The 15,435-nt window shown below is 46.7% G+C and overlaps 1 protein-coding gene across 2 annotated transcripts in view; it reads left to right on the forward strand.

Annotated features, from left to right (window-relative positions):
• The first annotated feature begins 688 nt into the window (after positions 1–688).
• AGO1 (argonaute RISC component 1) overlaps positions 689–15,435 on the forward strand; it is a 35,112-nt gene continuing 20,365 nt past the window's right edge. Inside the window, exons 1-8 of one of the 2 annotated variants that reach the window (XM_055402946.2) lie at positions 689–910; positions 5,844–6,027; positions 8,982–9,102; positions 9,549–9,730; positions 10,104–10,240; positions 10,465–10,599; positions 10,822–10,909; positions 11,573–11,720. In XM_055402946.2, coding sequence (XP_055258921.1) covers positions 886–910; positions 5,844–6,027; positions 8,982–9,102; positions 9,549–9,730; positions 10,104–10,240; positions 10,465–10,599; positions 10,822–10,909; positions 11,573–11,720 — 1,020 coding nt within the window. In that variant the 5' untranslated portion in view covers positions 689–885. The remainder of the gene's footprint in view (positions 911–5,843; positions 6,028–8,981; positions 9,103–9,548; positions 9,731–10,103; positions 10,241–10,464; positions 10,600–10,821; positions 10,910–11,572; positions 11,721–15,435) is intronic. The other variant, XM_055402947.2, reaches the window with a different exon arrangement.

The following is a 15,435-nucleotide window of genomic DNA, read 5'->3' on the forward strand; positions in this document are numbered from 1 at the left end:
CAGAAGTGGATTGACAGAATTCAGGCGTGAGCTGTGAGAAAGTGGAGACAGGTGCTTCCCAGCCCGTAGGTAGAGCTCAGTAGATGCACTTGAGACGGTGACATCTTCCAGGGTAGGCAGGGTCTCTTTCATATCTCTGGTCTCAGCGCCCAGTACTCGGCCTGGAAGAGAGGGTGGCGTCAGTGAGTTCCGTGACTAGGGACGGAGAAAGGCTTCGCGGAGGCAGTCGCTTTGCAGCCGAGGCTTGAAGGATGAGGGTGATTGGGAGGAGAGGTGGGAGGCAGGACCCCTGGGTGATGGGGCTCTCGGAGTGTGTGAGGGTGGCCTGGGAATGAGGTGGAAATGTGCGCGTGGCTCTGTGCGAATGTGGGGAGGTTGTGTGTAGGCTTGGAGGAACACGTTTGGGGAAAAGACAAGGCCGAAGGCTGCTGCGGGGTGGGGGTGGGGGGTGTGCTGTCCTCCCGCCCCGCCCCACTTACGCCACTGCGCGGTTCCGCGGCGCCTTTACCGGAGCCCTCCCGCCGGGCTGCATGGCGATGGGTGACCGCCAGGGGCCGCTGCCTCCGGTCCCCGGTGCCCCCGCCCCTCTCCATTGGCCTTTGTTGCCGTCGGAGCGCCCCGTTTGACTCGTTCCCGTCCGCCCCCTGGGCCTGGCGGTCGCGCCTGCGCACTGGCAGCTGGCCGGGCGCTCGCAGGGGGAGCTGCTGCAGGCTCCGCGGCGGCGGCGGCAACGGAGGCTGCGGGGGCGGCGGCGCGAGCGGCCGGGCTTGGAGGGGCAGCCGAGCCCGGCCCGGGAGCCCAGGCAGCTAAAGTGCGGGGTACCTAGGCCCCTCACGCTGGACTCCACAGTCTCCGGGCCGCCTGACCTCCGCACGGGTATATGGGATGGAAGCGGGACCCTCGGGAGCAGGTAAGGGCCCCCAGGAGCGGGGACGGTGCATGCTCCAAGGACTAGGGGACTCTCGCGTGAAGAGCAGGGTTTCGGAGTGAGGAAGGGTTTCCTGAGTGGGAAATAGGGCTCTTCTGAGATGGGGGCCCAGTTTGAAGGGGGCTGTGTGCAGTTCCGGGGGAAACCTTGCGAAGGGAGCTCTGAGACGGGGGCCATTTATCAAAGGAGCCTGTATGCACTCGTGGAGGTGGAAGTGCTTTGGGAGAAGGGCCTGAACGCACAGGAGGACTCCTGGAGGTACCGGGAGGCCTAGGGAGAGGCCCGGCAGGTGGCAGGGGGCGGGCTCCAGGTGTCCAGGAGAGGGGGCTCGACACAAATGGGCCCAGAGCTGCCGCTTGCCCTGGGCTGGGGCTCAGCCGGTATGGGTTGGGCTGGGTTGATGTCTTTTGGTTGAAGGCGCCAGAGCTGGACTGTGAGCTCCGCCCCAGCCGGGCCTGACGCGGGGGCGAGGGTCAGGGGGCAGTGGGTGGGGATCCAGCCCTGGGATTCCCCCCGTTAAGTCTGGGGAGCTGGAGTGGAGGCGCTGGAGCATGCGCGGAGGTGGCAGCTGGAAGGGGCTGCCCGATGTGGTGGGGGCGTGGCCGCCCGAACACCCCTACCCCTAATCTCGCCAGGTTGACTTGGTAAAAGGAGCGCGCTGATGGGGTGTAGTCTCTCTTAGGTTATGCTGGCAGGACACAAATGGAAATGGGTCCCTTCCCCATCTTGGGGGTCTTTCGCTTGGCTCTGAAACCTTCAGTCTCAATTTGCCAAGAATAGGTTGAGGGAAATGGACAAGTTTCTTATTCTGCCACTAGGATGAGGAAAGACGGATGGGAGCAATGTTTTAGGTTAGGGACAGGTCTTACTTGAAGACAGGCCTTAGAGAATGTATTGGTTGCTGAGGGACCAAGCCAGGACCAGGTTTCCGTAGAAGGGATTGTTTGCCTGGTTTGCATGTTTCTGGTTCAATAGTGAGTAGAGTTGGGATCTTTTAATCCAAGGATAATGACCTCTCTTTTGAATGTTTCCTGAGTTGACAGCCTAATCTTTCTGTGCCTTAATGTTTTTATGGTTGCTGTCCCCTACTGGGTATCTTTTCTTTTTGCTCTCTCTACTCCCCAGAAACTGTCAGAGCCATGTTATTAGACCCAGCGTTGTCAGGCTAGCCTTTTGTCATATATAAGTTGTATGGCGTTGGGGGAAGTTTATAGTCCTCACCATAGTGTGTCCCAGGTGATAGCCATAACTTCTTCTTATTCACAATCAGGAGAAAAAGAGAGGGGAAACTGAGGCAAGGCTGTCCCAAGAAGGCCAGAGTCCCTGGATGGGGTGCAGGTGGTGGCACCTCCTGTGTCCTAGGTGTCTTATCTTTTTGGTGGAAGGAGTAGTCTGGACCTGGGAATCTTTTAGATCTTGTCTCACTACTTCGGTTTGATCTGAAGGGAGAATAGAATTTCCATTTGGGACATGAATTTCACTTCTGGTTGAAGCAAGCATCTTTGTTTTTTGTACCAGATCTAATACCCTTAAGGAAATAACTCTTGCCAACTCATTCAAGTCATTCACTCAGTGATCTTTAAGTACTTAGTGACTACTTTCACCAAGATGGAAACAACCTTGTAAAGGCTGTATAAGCCTTAAGGTGAAAAGCAGGGGGCAACTGACTTCAGAAAACTGTTAATACTTCCTTTTTCCCTTAGGCTCCTTTCTCCTTTCCATGAACTCTCTAGGTTTTCTGGGCTAGAGATTACTTACAACAACCCCTGGAACTAGAGTAGTAGGACACAAAAGTCCAGATTGATTAATAGGAGATGGCACCCATACCAGACGGCTTATGATTTTATTCTGATGAATTCCTAGTGGTCTTGAGAGTGCTGAAAAAATTGACTTTTTGTTTTTGGTTGTTGTTACAATAAATAAGCTTCTAGGGAAGGAACTAGAGCCTGGTATCTGGAGTTGGTTGTAGCCTAATGGGGCAGCCTTTACCTCATGAAAGGGTGTAATTGAAATTCATTCTGGAACCTGTGAGTAGAGGGATCCCATAACTGCCTCCTTCCTAGGCTAGGACTCTTTTCTTGGAGGTTGGAGGACACAGTACACAAAGCAGTGTATTGTTTCTGGCTTCACTGGGCTCAAGGCCAGATGCGCTGTCTGTGCTTAGGTGTGTTTCAAGCACATATACTGGACTGGGAGCTCCTAGAGGGTGGAGTAGGTGCCTTATTTATCTGCAGAACCAGCTAATGTCTAGGCCTTGACACAAGTACATCTTTATTTTTTGAATTGAGTCACATTCCATTGTGAACATAAGTGGTTAAGTACATTGTATGGATATCTATTAATTTGTGTGTACTTAGTGTGTGGATAAATTCTTTTTGGAGAGATTGGCTTCTTCATCTTTGCTTACTGGACAGCTAACCCAGCCTTGAGTTTGTCTTTTGAATGGGCAGTCTAGCTTATTGGTAGGTATGTGGGCCTCAGAACTGCAGGGAAGGGGTCCCTGAGCCAGGCCTTTCGGCTGTTACTTTTCCTTCTCAGGGCTGGCTGGGGATGGGGGAGGGGGAGTGTCCTTTTCATAGCCCCTCCTTCCTTGCTTTTGTCTGCAGAGGACGGCCCCGCCCCCTTCCCCCAAGGCCCAAGCTTTGTCCTCTGTGCTGGGGCCCTCATCTGCATCACAAAGTGGCCGTCTGTCCCTGTCTGGGTCTGAAGGGAAGTGTCTCCCTTTCTCAGACTAAAAGCTGGGGGCTGGGTGGGTTTGGGGGAACTTTGTACTGCCGTAAGACTTACAGAAGGATGAGGTGGGAGAGAGGTTCTCGCTTCCTCCTGCCTTCCCTAGTTTGGGTATGAAGGAGAGGGTGGGGGCCTCCCTGTTTTCCCAGAGCGTCCTAGGAATGGAGGGTGCCTAAGGCTAAGCCTAGTGTGTAGTCCTATTTCTGAGGAAGAGAAGACTCTGAGGCTAGAGTGTCTTTCCCATCCCCCATCATTTCTACCCAGCCCCTAGCTCTAGGGGATGTCTTTCTCCCAAGACTCCAAACAATTATTCAGCCTGGGAGGCTAAGGAGGTGAATGGAATGTAAGAATTTGCAGAGGGGAAGGGTATCTCTTACCAGCTACTTCCTCTAGGGTCTTGTTTGTTCTGAACTGGGTTTATAATTGTTTCTGAGCAGTTTGCAGGTGTGTGTGTGTGCGTGTGCGCTTGTGCTTGTGTGTTCTTTGTGGTATGTCTACAGTCTGTTTGTTAATTCGTTTCTTATCTGTGTGTTGAACACCTCCTGTATGCCAGACACTGGAGATTCAGCAGTGACCAAGGTAGATACATACAGTCTTTGTATCTTTGAAGAACTCACAATCTAGGTTGGTGAGGGGTATGTGTATGAAGGTAAACTGTCCAGTTCTAAGTGTGTGTGTGGATGTGTATGTCTGACTGTGGCTTGTATATAATTTCTGTCCGGCTCTTTCTACAGTAGGTGGCTAGGTGCTAGTAGTTAAGCTTTTACCTCCCCGGGTAGCTGAGTTCTGAAGGCCTTTTCTCCACAGGCTGGGCCTCCATTTCTCTTAAGTTTCCCTGTAGGGTAGGCTTGACAGGTGGTTAGAAGGAGACAAGGCAGCTTAGCTCTAGGAAGCATGCCCCTCCCTTGAAGGGTTCTGACCTCTTCCTGACCCCCCCCAGAGGAGGATATGCCCCATCCCCCCAGCTTGGCCAACTGTGAAAGCAGATCTCTGATAATGGGAGGTTCTCCGCTGTTTTATACCTCTCTCCTCCCAACTGGGCTGGTCCTCTATTGGCCAGGACAATAGTAGATGTGGACAAAGGGTTCTCTTAGGCAGTTTTCCTTTTTTCTTCCCTTTCACCTCAAGCTAGAAAATAAAACCAGGGGCAGCAATCAGGCTGGTGGCAATAGAGGAGAAAGTAGTGGGAGCTGGCCCAGCACTCGCCCTTTCTCGGGGGCCTCTGGTGTCTTGATCCCTAATGCAACTGTTGGGGCCCTCTGTGTGGAAGGAGATGTGGGCCTGGAGAGAATCTTGTGTTCTTCTTCACAGAGCCAGTAATCTCATCTCCAGCATGATAATTGCTGCCCCTCCTTCCTAAGTCCTCTACTCTACCCTGCTCTTGCTTTAGTCACCTGTGTTTAGCTTACCTTCATTCCCTAGATTTTTCTTCTTTTGAACTTTTGCTTCATTCTCTCCCTACTTGGAGCCTTACTTCCTGCCTAGGCTGTCAGCTCTAACCTGTCTTGCCCCAGCCCCTATTCCAGCCTTTCCTCCTTCCCAATTCAAGCATTTCTCTGCTGTGACCTCCAGTTCTAGCCTCTTTAGCAGCTCCGTTTCAGCCTCTCTCCTTTCCTTGGTCTCCAGAATCTGTCCTGTTAGCCTTTTCTCCTTTTCCAACCTCAGTCATTCTGTTGCCTTTCCCAGACATTGGCCCTCTTCCTTGCTTGTTGCCCCGCCCCACCCCTTTCCCTGGCACTTGGCCTTCTTTAGGTCTTCCTCTTGCCTGCAGTTGGAGGAGCTTTAAGTGATGCTTTTTTGTGTGTTCAGGATGGTGATGAGTGAAGTGAGCATCTAGCTGACAGATAATAGGGTCTGCTGGATACCTGGTGGAAGCAGATGTCTCAATGTAGTAGAGGAAAGAAAGAGCCAAATTTACTCCCTTTATTTAACGTGTAATAGGAAGTTATTATGTACTCACTTGATGAATTTAAGGTAGATCACAAGGGTAATTTTCCTAACTGGAAAGAATTTTTTTAAAAAAGGGCCTGGGTTTCCCCCAGTGGAAGTCCTCATTTAGGTTGGGTGGGCAGGAAAGAGGCTTCCCTGCACCCTGCTGCTGTCACTCTTGGAGGCCTTGTGCTCTCTGACCGGAGTGGTAAGGAGATTACCAGACTTCACCCTCACCAGGCGCTCTGTCTTGTAGCTGCAGGCGCCTACCTGCCCCCCCTGCAGCAGGTGTTCCAGGCACCTCGCCGGCCTGGCATCGGCACTGTGGGGAAGCCAATCAAGCTCCTGGCCAATTACTTTGAAGTGGACATCCCTAAGATTGACGTCTATCACTACGAAGTGGATATCAAGCCAGATAAGTGTCCTCGCAGAGTCAACCGGTAAGTGATGCACATTTAAGCCACCAAGTTCGGTAGTCCTTATTTTCCTGAGTCTCACAGCTTAAAAAGAATCCAGAGAGGTAAAAGAAAAACTCGTTGAAGGTGATATCACCAAATTCAAGAACATTTTCAAGGAAGAAATTCTAACTTAAGGTAAATGTTGACATAGATCACTTGATTTGGCAGTTTTGAGACTATTGATAGCTTTTACTACAGCTGTTCCAGTGGAGGAATTGGGCTAGTAATCTAAGAGTAAGTTAAGGAATAGGGGCTTCCCTGGTGGCTCAGTTGGTAAAAGTGAGTTAAGAAATAAGTGAATGGTTGTGGTAGGGATAGTGAGAGCAGATCGCTTTTTTCTAGATAAATTGACAGTGAAGCATGGGAGAGAAGGAATATGTTGGCTTGAGAAGATTACAGGTCTCAAGCCTGCTGCATTTCAGTATTTGTTGAAATGGATGAATGAACAGTTTTTAAGAATGAGACGTGGATATGTTTATAAACCAAGAAGGAGCTAGTGTAGGAGAGGTTAAAGGTACAGGACAGAGAGGAAGGGATGAGTGGGATGTTCCGGCTAAGGCAGGAGGACACACGGGATACACAATTTGAAGAATTAGCCTTAGAAGAGTTAATCATTTTTCTTAAAATTATTTTGTTATTACTTGAAAACTATTCATGCACAGTATAAAAAAAGTTTTTAATATTACAGAAAGAGTAACAGTGAAAAATGTCTCCTATTACCCTGACCTCCAGTCCCCTAGTCCCTTTCCCCAGATGCATTCGTTATTACCCTTCAGTACACTTCCAGATATTTTTCTATACATATACAAGCATATTTGTATACAAATATTTTAAAACACACGGAATACAGAATCTTATATATCTTGCTCTGCACCTTGCTTTTTCCACTGAGCAACGTATTTTGGAAAGTGATACATATCAGTACCTACAGGTGCCTCATTCTTTATTATAAGATATTTAATAATAATCTATTCAGGAACATTTAGGTCAAGTCTAAACTTTTGCTACAAAAATGAAACTGTGTAGAATATTAATAGAGATACGTTTTTGCTCTCAAGCATGAATGTATCTGTAGGATAAAGTCCTAGGACTAGAATTGCTGGCACAGAACATTTACAATTTTTGAGGTAGTGCCAGTTTTTTTTTTAAGGTAAGTTGTACCAATTTTTATCCCCATTAGTAAGGTGTCCCCCCATATCTGCACCAATTCAGTATACTGGGTTTTTTAATTATTGGCATTCTGGTAACTAGAGAATTATATCTTGGTCTGATTTTAAATTGTATTTCTCTAATGAGTGATGTTGAACATATTTTAAGATACTTAAAAATTTATACACAGAAGGGATATTTCAAGTGTGAGAGGAAAGAAAAAGGAAAAGCTTGTCTATATAAATATATTTGTTTTTATGTCTGGAAACTTGAGGGTGGCCTTGCCTTCTACACTGTACTCTTTTCAAAATTATTAAAGATGCTTTTTGATCTGAGGTAGGAATGGGTTCTGTTGTTACGGGTGTAGTGGAGAAGGTTTGACACAATCTACGAGGATGGAATGATCAGAGTTAAGAAAAAGATTGCTGGGCAGCACTGAGGCCTAATTGACATTGAAAGCATGTGTTTACAGTTGGCTTCCAATGTGTATTTTCAGTCTTTTTATCCAGTAGTATTCAAGATGTTTGATTTTGAAAGTGAAGAGGTCAGATGGGTTGGGATTTTGAAGGATAGATGGATACTTTGGAATCTAAACATCAGAGGATAGGAAGTGAAATCAAGAAAGAGATAATAATGGAGAGAAAACAGGATGGTAGAACTAAAGGCTTCAGAGAGAGATAGAAGAGATGAGGTTCTTCTTCCACACTTTATTCCTATTCCAATTCAGGCTTCTTCCTCTACCTTTTTTGATTATCATCTTGGGGATTGGAGCAGCCTGGATTTTTGTTCCTGATTCTGGATAGACCCTGAGATTAAGCTCTTCTCCCCTCAGAAGGCACTCACAATCACTCTTTTGGGTCCTTTGGAGCCTTGGTGATCCAAGGACCAAAAATACCACCTGACAGCACGTTAGAGATGTAGAATATCAGACTTAGCTCTAAATCTGCTGAATCAGAATCTGCATTTTATATCTCCAGGTGATTCATATGAAGCTTGAGAAGCATTGTTATAGAGATTAGTAGCTGGTAGGACAGAATTAGTAGCTAGTAGGTAGATGGGGGAGAAGGCAATGGCAAGCCACTCCAGTACTCTTGCCTAGAAAATCCCATGGATGGAGGAGCCTGGTAGGCTGCAGTCTGTGGGGTCGCTAAGGGTCAGACGCGACTGACTGACCTCACTTTCACTTTTCACTTTCACACATTGGAGAAGGAAATGGCAACCCACTCCAGTGTTCTTGCCTGGAGAATCCCAGAGACGGGGGAGCCTGTTGGGCTTCCGTCTGTGGGGTCACACAGAGTCGGACACGACTGAAGTGACTTAGCAGCAGCAGCAGTAGCAGCAGCAGCAGCAGCAGCAGCAGGTAGATGGGTGGGAGGAAAGGCCGTGTTGGGAAAATAATAGCCTGGTAGTGCTCTAGGGCGGAGAAGGCAATGGCAAGCCACTCCAGTACTATTGCCTAAGAAAATCTCATGGATGGAGGAGCCTGGTAGGCTGCAGTCCGTGGGGTCGCTAAGGGTCGGACACGACTGAGCGACTTCACACTTTTCATTTTCACACATTGGAGAAGGAAATGGCAACCCACTCCAGTGTTCTTGCCTGGAGAATCCCAGGGACAGGGGTGCCTGGTGGGCTTCCGTCATGGGGTCACACAGAGTTGGACACGACTGAAGTGACTTAGCAGCAGCAGCAGCAGCAAGTAGATGGGACATTGCCTGGACTTTAAATTACTTCCAGGAGCTTGAAATAGTAGACCTTCAGCTTCCTCTGGCTTTTCCCGTTCTCCACAGGGAAGTGGTGGAATACATGGTCCAGCATTTCAAGCCTCAGATCTTTGGTGACCGCAAGCCCGTGTATGATGGAAAGAAGAACATTTACACTGTCACAGCGCTGCCCATTGGCAACGAGCGGGTACGGTCGGGAGTCATGCTGGACCTGTGTCAAGGGTCTGGGGAGGGACAGAGCTCAAGTAAGCCTATTTGGAGTCTGGTGTCCGGACATCCCTTTCATTGTTTGTGCTGAGAAAGTGTGTTTTAGGTTGAGGGATGGGTAGGTGCTTATGTTTATTTAGCCTACTGTATGTCTGTCCGTATCCCAAACAGACTGAGATTAGACTTAAAATAGACCTAAAGGACTTACTACTAAGTGTGTTTGAGAGGGGCATAGCGATACACTGAGCCAAGGTGGCTGGAGACTTAGCGGCTGGATATACTCAGAAGTCTTCATTGTGAGTCCTTATCAGCTTAAGGAGCAGATTCTTGGCAAATCTTAGGGGTTAGGGGCAGTAGGGGCAGGGCAAGGAACATTGAATTGTGGGAAAGCATTGGAAATCTTTCACTCCTTTCTCTTTACTGAAGGTTGACTTTGAGGTGACAATCCCTGGGGAAGGGAAGGATCGAATCTTCAAGGTCTCCATCAAGTGGCTGGCCATTGTGAGCTGGCGCATGCTGCATGAAGCCTTGGTCAGTGGCCAGATCCCTGTTCCCCTGGAGTCTGTGCAAGCCCTGGATGTAGCCATGAGGCACCTGGCATCCATGAGGTACTTGGTGTAGTTAATATCTGGGCTACTAGTGGTGGCAGAAGTGTATGGGAGGAGGAGGGAAATAAGCGTATATTGTAAGGTCCCGCAGTATGCCTTTCAATATGCCAGGCAAACGTGCATATACATTTAGGTGGTACAAAGCTTTGGCCCTGTCCCTTTTAGTTTTTCTTGGACCTCACCCCATCTGTCTCTGCAGCGCAGAAAAAGGGTAGAGTCTCGTACAAGGTCAGTCACACAGCTAGTAAAAGATGAGAGCTGGAATTAAAGCCCTGGTGTCCTGCCTTTCAGGCCAGGGCTCCTCCGTGCCCAGGATGCCTCACAGGGGGGGGGCCTGTGCCCGAGGGACCAGTTCTCTGCCTGTCCCTGCCAGGTACACCCCTGTGGGCCGCTCCTTCTTCTCACCGCCTGAGGGCTACTACCACCCGCTGGGGGGTGGGCGCGAGGTCTGGTTCGGCTTTCACCAGTCTGTGCGCCCTGCCATGTGGAAGATGATGCTCAACATTGATGGTGAGTGGGGAGAGCTATGGAGCCAGGGGCACCCTGAGTCCAGTGACCGCACTCCCAGCCTCATCCCTCCCAGCTCTGTAACCACACTCCTAGTCTAATCCCTGCAGCCCTGGGAGCCCTCCCCAATCCCTATACCCTATGAGGAAGAGGGTGTAAAGAGCAGTGCCTCCCTTTATTCTGGAAGACAGAATCTGAGTTGAGCTGTACCTACCCTGTCCCCACAGTCTCAGCCACTGCCTTCTACAAGGCACAGCCAGTGATTGAGTTCATGTGTGAGGTGCTCGACATCAGGAACATAGACGAGCAGCCCAAAGCCCTCACGGACTCTCAGCGTGTGCGCTTCACCAAGGAGATCAAGGGTGAGAACCCAACCAGGTGGGGAGGGGAATCAGTGCTTCTTTCTCGTGTGCACTTCACCAAGAAGATCAAGGGTGAGGACCCAACCAGGTGGGGAGGGGAATCAGTGCTACTTTCTCTTTAGTTCTAAAAGGAAATCCCCTTGGGATATATTCAGGCGAGAGGCCAAGCCTGGGCACATGAGCAACCTTTTCCAACTCTGACAAGCAGTGTGTATATCCCAGGCCTGAAGGTGGAAGTGACCCACTGTGGACAGATGAAGAGGAAATACCGCGTGTGTAATGTTACCCGCCGCCCTGCCAGCCATCAGACGTAAGTTGATGGGGCTGCTAAGCCATACCACTGGTGGAGGAGGGCCACCAGGAAGATATTTCAACATACTCCATTCACACTCTCTATCCCCCCACCTGGCCCTGAGGATGAGCTCTGTTTTTGAAGATAAACTGTAGGAATTTGGCATTCCTCCCCTAACATTCCCAGATCCATTGATAGAGACTCTCCCTACCATTTTTACCTTCTTGGTCTCTGCCTTTCCTTCTTGGACTTTACTGTAGAGCAAGTGTCTTTCTCTGGCTTCTTTCTCAGTTCTATAAATGTTAGAATCTCTCTGAACTTACTCCTGAAAAAGAAAGCTGAGATCCTGGGTTAGACCTTGGGGAAAGTTATCACTGATTTTGTCTAAAATCTTCACTTCAGACTGTGCTGGACCATGAGTGACTACTGTGTGTCAGACTTCATGCTCAACATTAGAAATACAGATGAATCGGATATGATCTGACCATTGTGTAACTTGTTTTTCAAATCTTTGGCTTCACTCTTGGAGCCCTGTATTGCCTCTGCTTTCCCATGAGTAGCAGGAATGCTCACAGAGGCTGGAAAGGAATGAAGTCAAGTCTGGCCCTGTGCATGGTTATAGGTCTAGAAAGGTGTTATCGAATGCTGGACTATGACACCTCTTTCCCTTCCCCCAAACAGGTTTCCTCTGCAGCTGGAGAGTGGACAGACTGTGGAGTGCACAGTGGCCCAGTATTTCAAGCAGAAATATAACCTGCAGCTCAAGTATCCCCACCTGCCTTGCCTGCAAGTTGGCCAGGAACAAAAGCATACCTACCTGCCCCTAGAGGTGAGGCTGCCAAGTAATGGCTGGGCTGGGGAACAGGCATTGTACCTGCACACAGATCGTCAGAGGTCTGTTCTTCCATTTATAGTCTCATCATTTTAAGGCTTGGAAAAGTGATGTTCTGAGAGGTCATTCTGCGAAACGCAGTCATCATTCTTAACTGCTGAATTCTTTACTTAACTTCTGTCCTGCTCTTATGGTTTTTCAGGACTGCCAGGCAGAGGTGAAGCTGTATGTATTTACTGTTTAATAAGTAATTAGTTCATTCAGGACAGAGACTGCAGATACCTACATGCATGTCCTTTATTTATTTATTTATTTTTTCATTTCTGTATGGCTTTATTTATAGTTGACATACAATAAACTGCACATTTTAAGTGTACCATTTGGTGTGTTTTGACATCACTACAAGAAACATAATGAACACTCTAAGATACACTCATGTCCTCTTAATTTCTCTTTCCCTATCTGGAGCTGGGAATCCTAAATAACCTAAAGATACAAATGTACTTTATTTTACAGATATTGGAGGTGAATGTTACCTGTAATGGGAATCCTGTTTCCCCAGTAATCAATGTGTTCCTTTTGAAAAAGTTTTAACCAAGATTTGTCATATTTTTATGCTTCAGCCAACCTTTGAAATTCTGCAATTAAAGAAAGAATAGTCATGCTCTTTAAGTCATAGAATGCAAATGGAGAACCACTAGTCGGTATTTGGTTTGTTATGCACTAGCCATAATGTTTAGGGCCTCCCTGTTGGCAGCCAGAATGTCTACTGAGAACCTACCTCTAGTCCAATGCTGCTCAAAGTGTGGTCAGCAAACCAAGAGCATAGTTATTACCTAAGAGCTTGTTTGAAATGCAGAATCTCAGGTTCCACCTAGACTTGCTTTATCAGTATCTCTTTTTACAGACTCCAAAGATTCTGTCAAATATGAATGTTTATGTTGACGAAGCACTGGAGCCTAGATTACCGTCTTATTCTCTTCTAGCGGTGGGAGTCAGATATCTGGGACCTAAGCCTTCTGTGAACTTTTGGGATTTCAGAACTAACCAGAGGAAATTAGGCTGAAGGGAGAAAGAAGAGATCCCCAAACCCAAGAACTCTGATACAGTTAATAGCTGCTGATGCATAGAAAATGAGATGAGGACAGCATGTTCTCTGAGATGGAAGCAGAAGTCTTTAGGGGCAGTTCCAGCTAAGTAGATAGGCTTTAGGTAATATCTATTGCAAGCTGAGATCTGTTAGCAAATTGCCATGATTTCTGTTTAAACAGTAGTTTCCATGGTGAATGACTTATATGATGACATATTTTGATTTTTACTGTTGCTTGTTTATTTAACAAATATTTATTGAGCTCCTACAAAAGTCCTATACTCCTAGGTGCCAGGAAGGCAACAAGAGAGGCAGGGTCCTTGCTGTCATGGAGCTTGAAATCTAGAAGGGGGAAATAGACAAATAAGATAGTTTCAGTTGGTGGTAAGTGCCATATGGTTAAGGGAACAGTCATAAAGTGGAGGGAGTTGAAGATTCACTTTAGTTTCTGTGGTCAGGGAAGGCTTCTTTTAGGAGACAGTTGAACTGAGTCCCAAATTATGAGATAGAGCCAATCTTTTAACAACCTGAAGGAAGAACCTTTCAGGCATGAGTTTAATAGCAAATACGTAGGCAGCAGAGAGCTTGGATATTCTTGAGAGAGATAGAAGGACATAGTGAATGGCATGTAGTTTATGGTGAGAAAAGTAGGAGATGATTTTGGAGAGAGGTACAGGGTCAAATCATATAGTCTATTGTAGGTGATATATCTTCTTCAGAATAGCTTTATTGAGACATAATTTGCATCCCATAAAATTTGCCCTCTTAAAATGTACAATTCAGTGGTTTTTAGTGTATTCACAGAGTTGCATAACCATTACCATTGTGTGATTCTAAAGCATTTTCATCTTCCCCCAGAGAAAGACCACACCCATTAATAGTCACTTACCATTCCTTCTATCCTCCGCACTAGCCCCTGCTAATCTCTAATCTGCTTCTGTCTCTATGGATTTGTCTATCCTGGACATTTCATATAAATGAAATTATATAATACATGGCCTTTTTAAACTGGCCAGTTTTGCTTAGCATAATGTCTTCAAGGTTCATCTATGTTGTAATGTATGTCAGAACTCCCTTTTTAAGGTTGAATAATATTTCCATGTATGTATGTAACACATTTTGTTTCCCATTCATTTATTGATGGATACTTGGGTTGCTTTCGCCTTCTAGCTATTATGAATAATGCTGCTGTGAAGATAGATGTACAAATATTTGTTCTAGTCCCTGCTTTCTTTTCTTTTGAGTACATACCCAGAAGTGGAATTACTGGATTGTATGGTAATTCTGTGTTTAATTTTTTGAGGACTCACCATACTGTTTTCCACACAGGTGTGCCGTTTTACATTCCCACTGGCAATGCACAAGAGATCCAGTTTCTCCACATCTCTGCTTTTTTTTCCTAGTGTTGATTCTGTAATTGAAATTATCTGCACCTGTAAATTGCCTTCAAGAGAGCAACCTCACAAATTTTAACAATTCTGGGTTTTCATTAAGTAAATTGACTAATGTGTATTCTTTGAAATACAGAGTTTAAGGGTAGGTGACCTGGTCCTGGTTTTCCCTACCATTGTTCATGAACTCTGGAAATTAGGCAGAGGATCAGTACTTAAGAGTGTTGGCCCTATGGGAGCAAGTTTTACATTTCATTTCATCTCAGTCCTCACAACAGCTTTAAGAGACAGCTAGTGTTTTTTCCTGTGACTAAAATTAAAGAAGCAAAGTCTTAGAGTGATTAAGAGCCCTGCCCAAGGTAACATCATCTAGAATTGGCAAAGCTGGACTTCATACTCAAGTCTTCCAAACCTGTTGTTTCTCTCTCCTCTGCCAAAAGGCTTCCTGTTCACAGCTTCCTGAATATCATATATATTCAGGAAGCAATAGAATGGAAATCTTATATATCACTAGAAAGTCTTTTCTGGTCTCCATTGTGTTCTCTTAGGCCCAGTACAGAGGAACCATGTGGTAAGATATTCCTCATACCAGCAGAGGACACTGTCAGTCAACAGAGACAGTGATTTCTATAGTCCAAGGGCTCAGCGATCATCTGTATACTGGGGCTTAAGAACTAACCAGGTCTAGTTCTGGTGTGTTGCAGGATGGAACAACCTGCTGCCTGCTACCATTGGACAGCTGCCTACTATCTAAGAATCCAGTTTGTGTATATTGAGTTTTCTTAGTATTCAAAAAAGTTCTAGGTTAGGTCCTTTGGTAAATAATAATTTATGCTACAACTTACTAAGTGTTTGGGGATGGCAGCCCACTCTAATATTCTTGCCTGGGGAATCCCATGGACCGAGGAACCTGGCAGGCTACAGTCCATGGGGTTGCAAAAGTCGTACACGACTTAGTGAATAAACCACCACCACTGAGTGTTGACTATGTTCAGAACTGTACTTGATTCTTTAAGTGCTTTATTTTATTTAGTCTCCAAACAATTGTTACTGTTCTCTGTATTTAACATATGAGCCCTGAACCCGCAACTGGCTCTGGATCCTAAGCCCTTAATCACAGAGTGGCTATATAGACTTTTGTATTGCACATGAATGTTTTCTAACTTACCTGTCTGTGAACAAGAGATTTTTGTAGTTCATTTCTCAGAACTGGCAGCCAGGGCCTTTCTGT

Source organism: Moschus berezovskii, chromosome 4 (assembly GCF_049115385.1).
Source record: "Moschus berezovskii isolate FMDL1 chromosome 4, NW_MosBer_1.0, whole genome shotgun sequence".
In the NCBI taxonomy this organism is placed as follows: Eukaryota; Metazoa; Chordata; class Mammalia; order Artiodactyla; family Moschidae; genus Moschus; species Moschus berezovskii.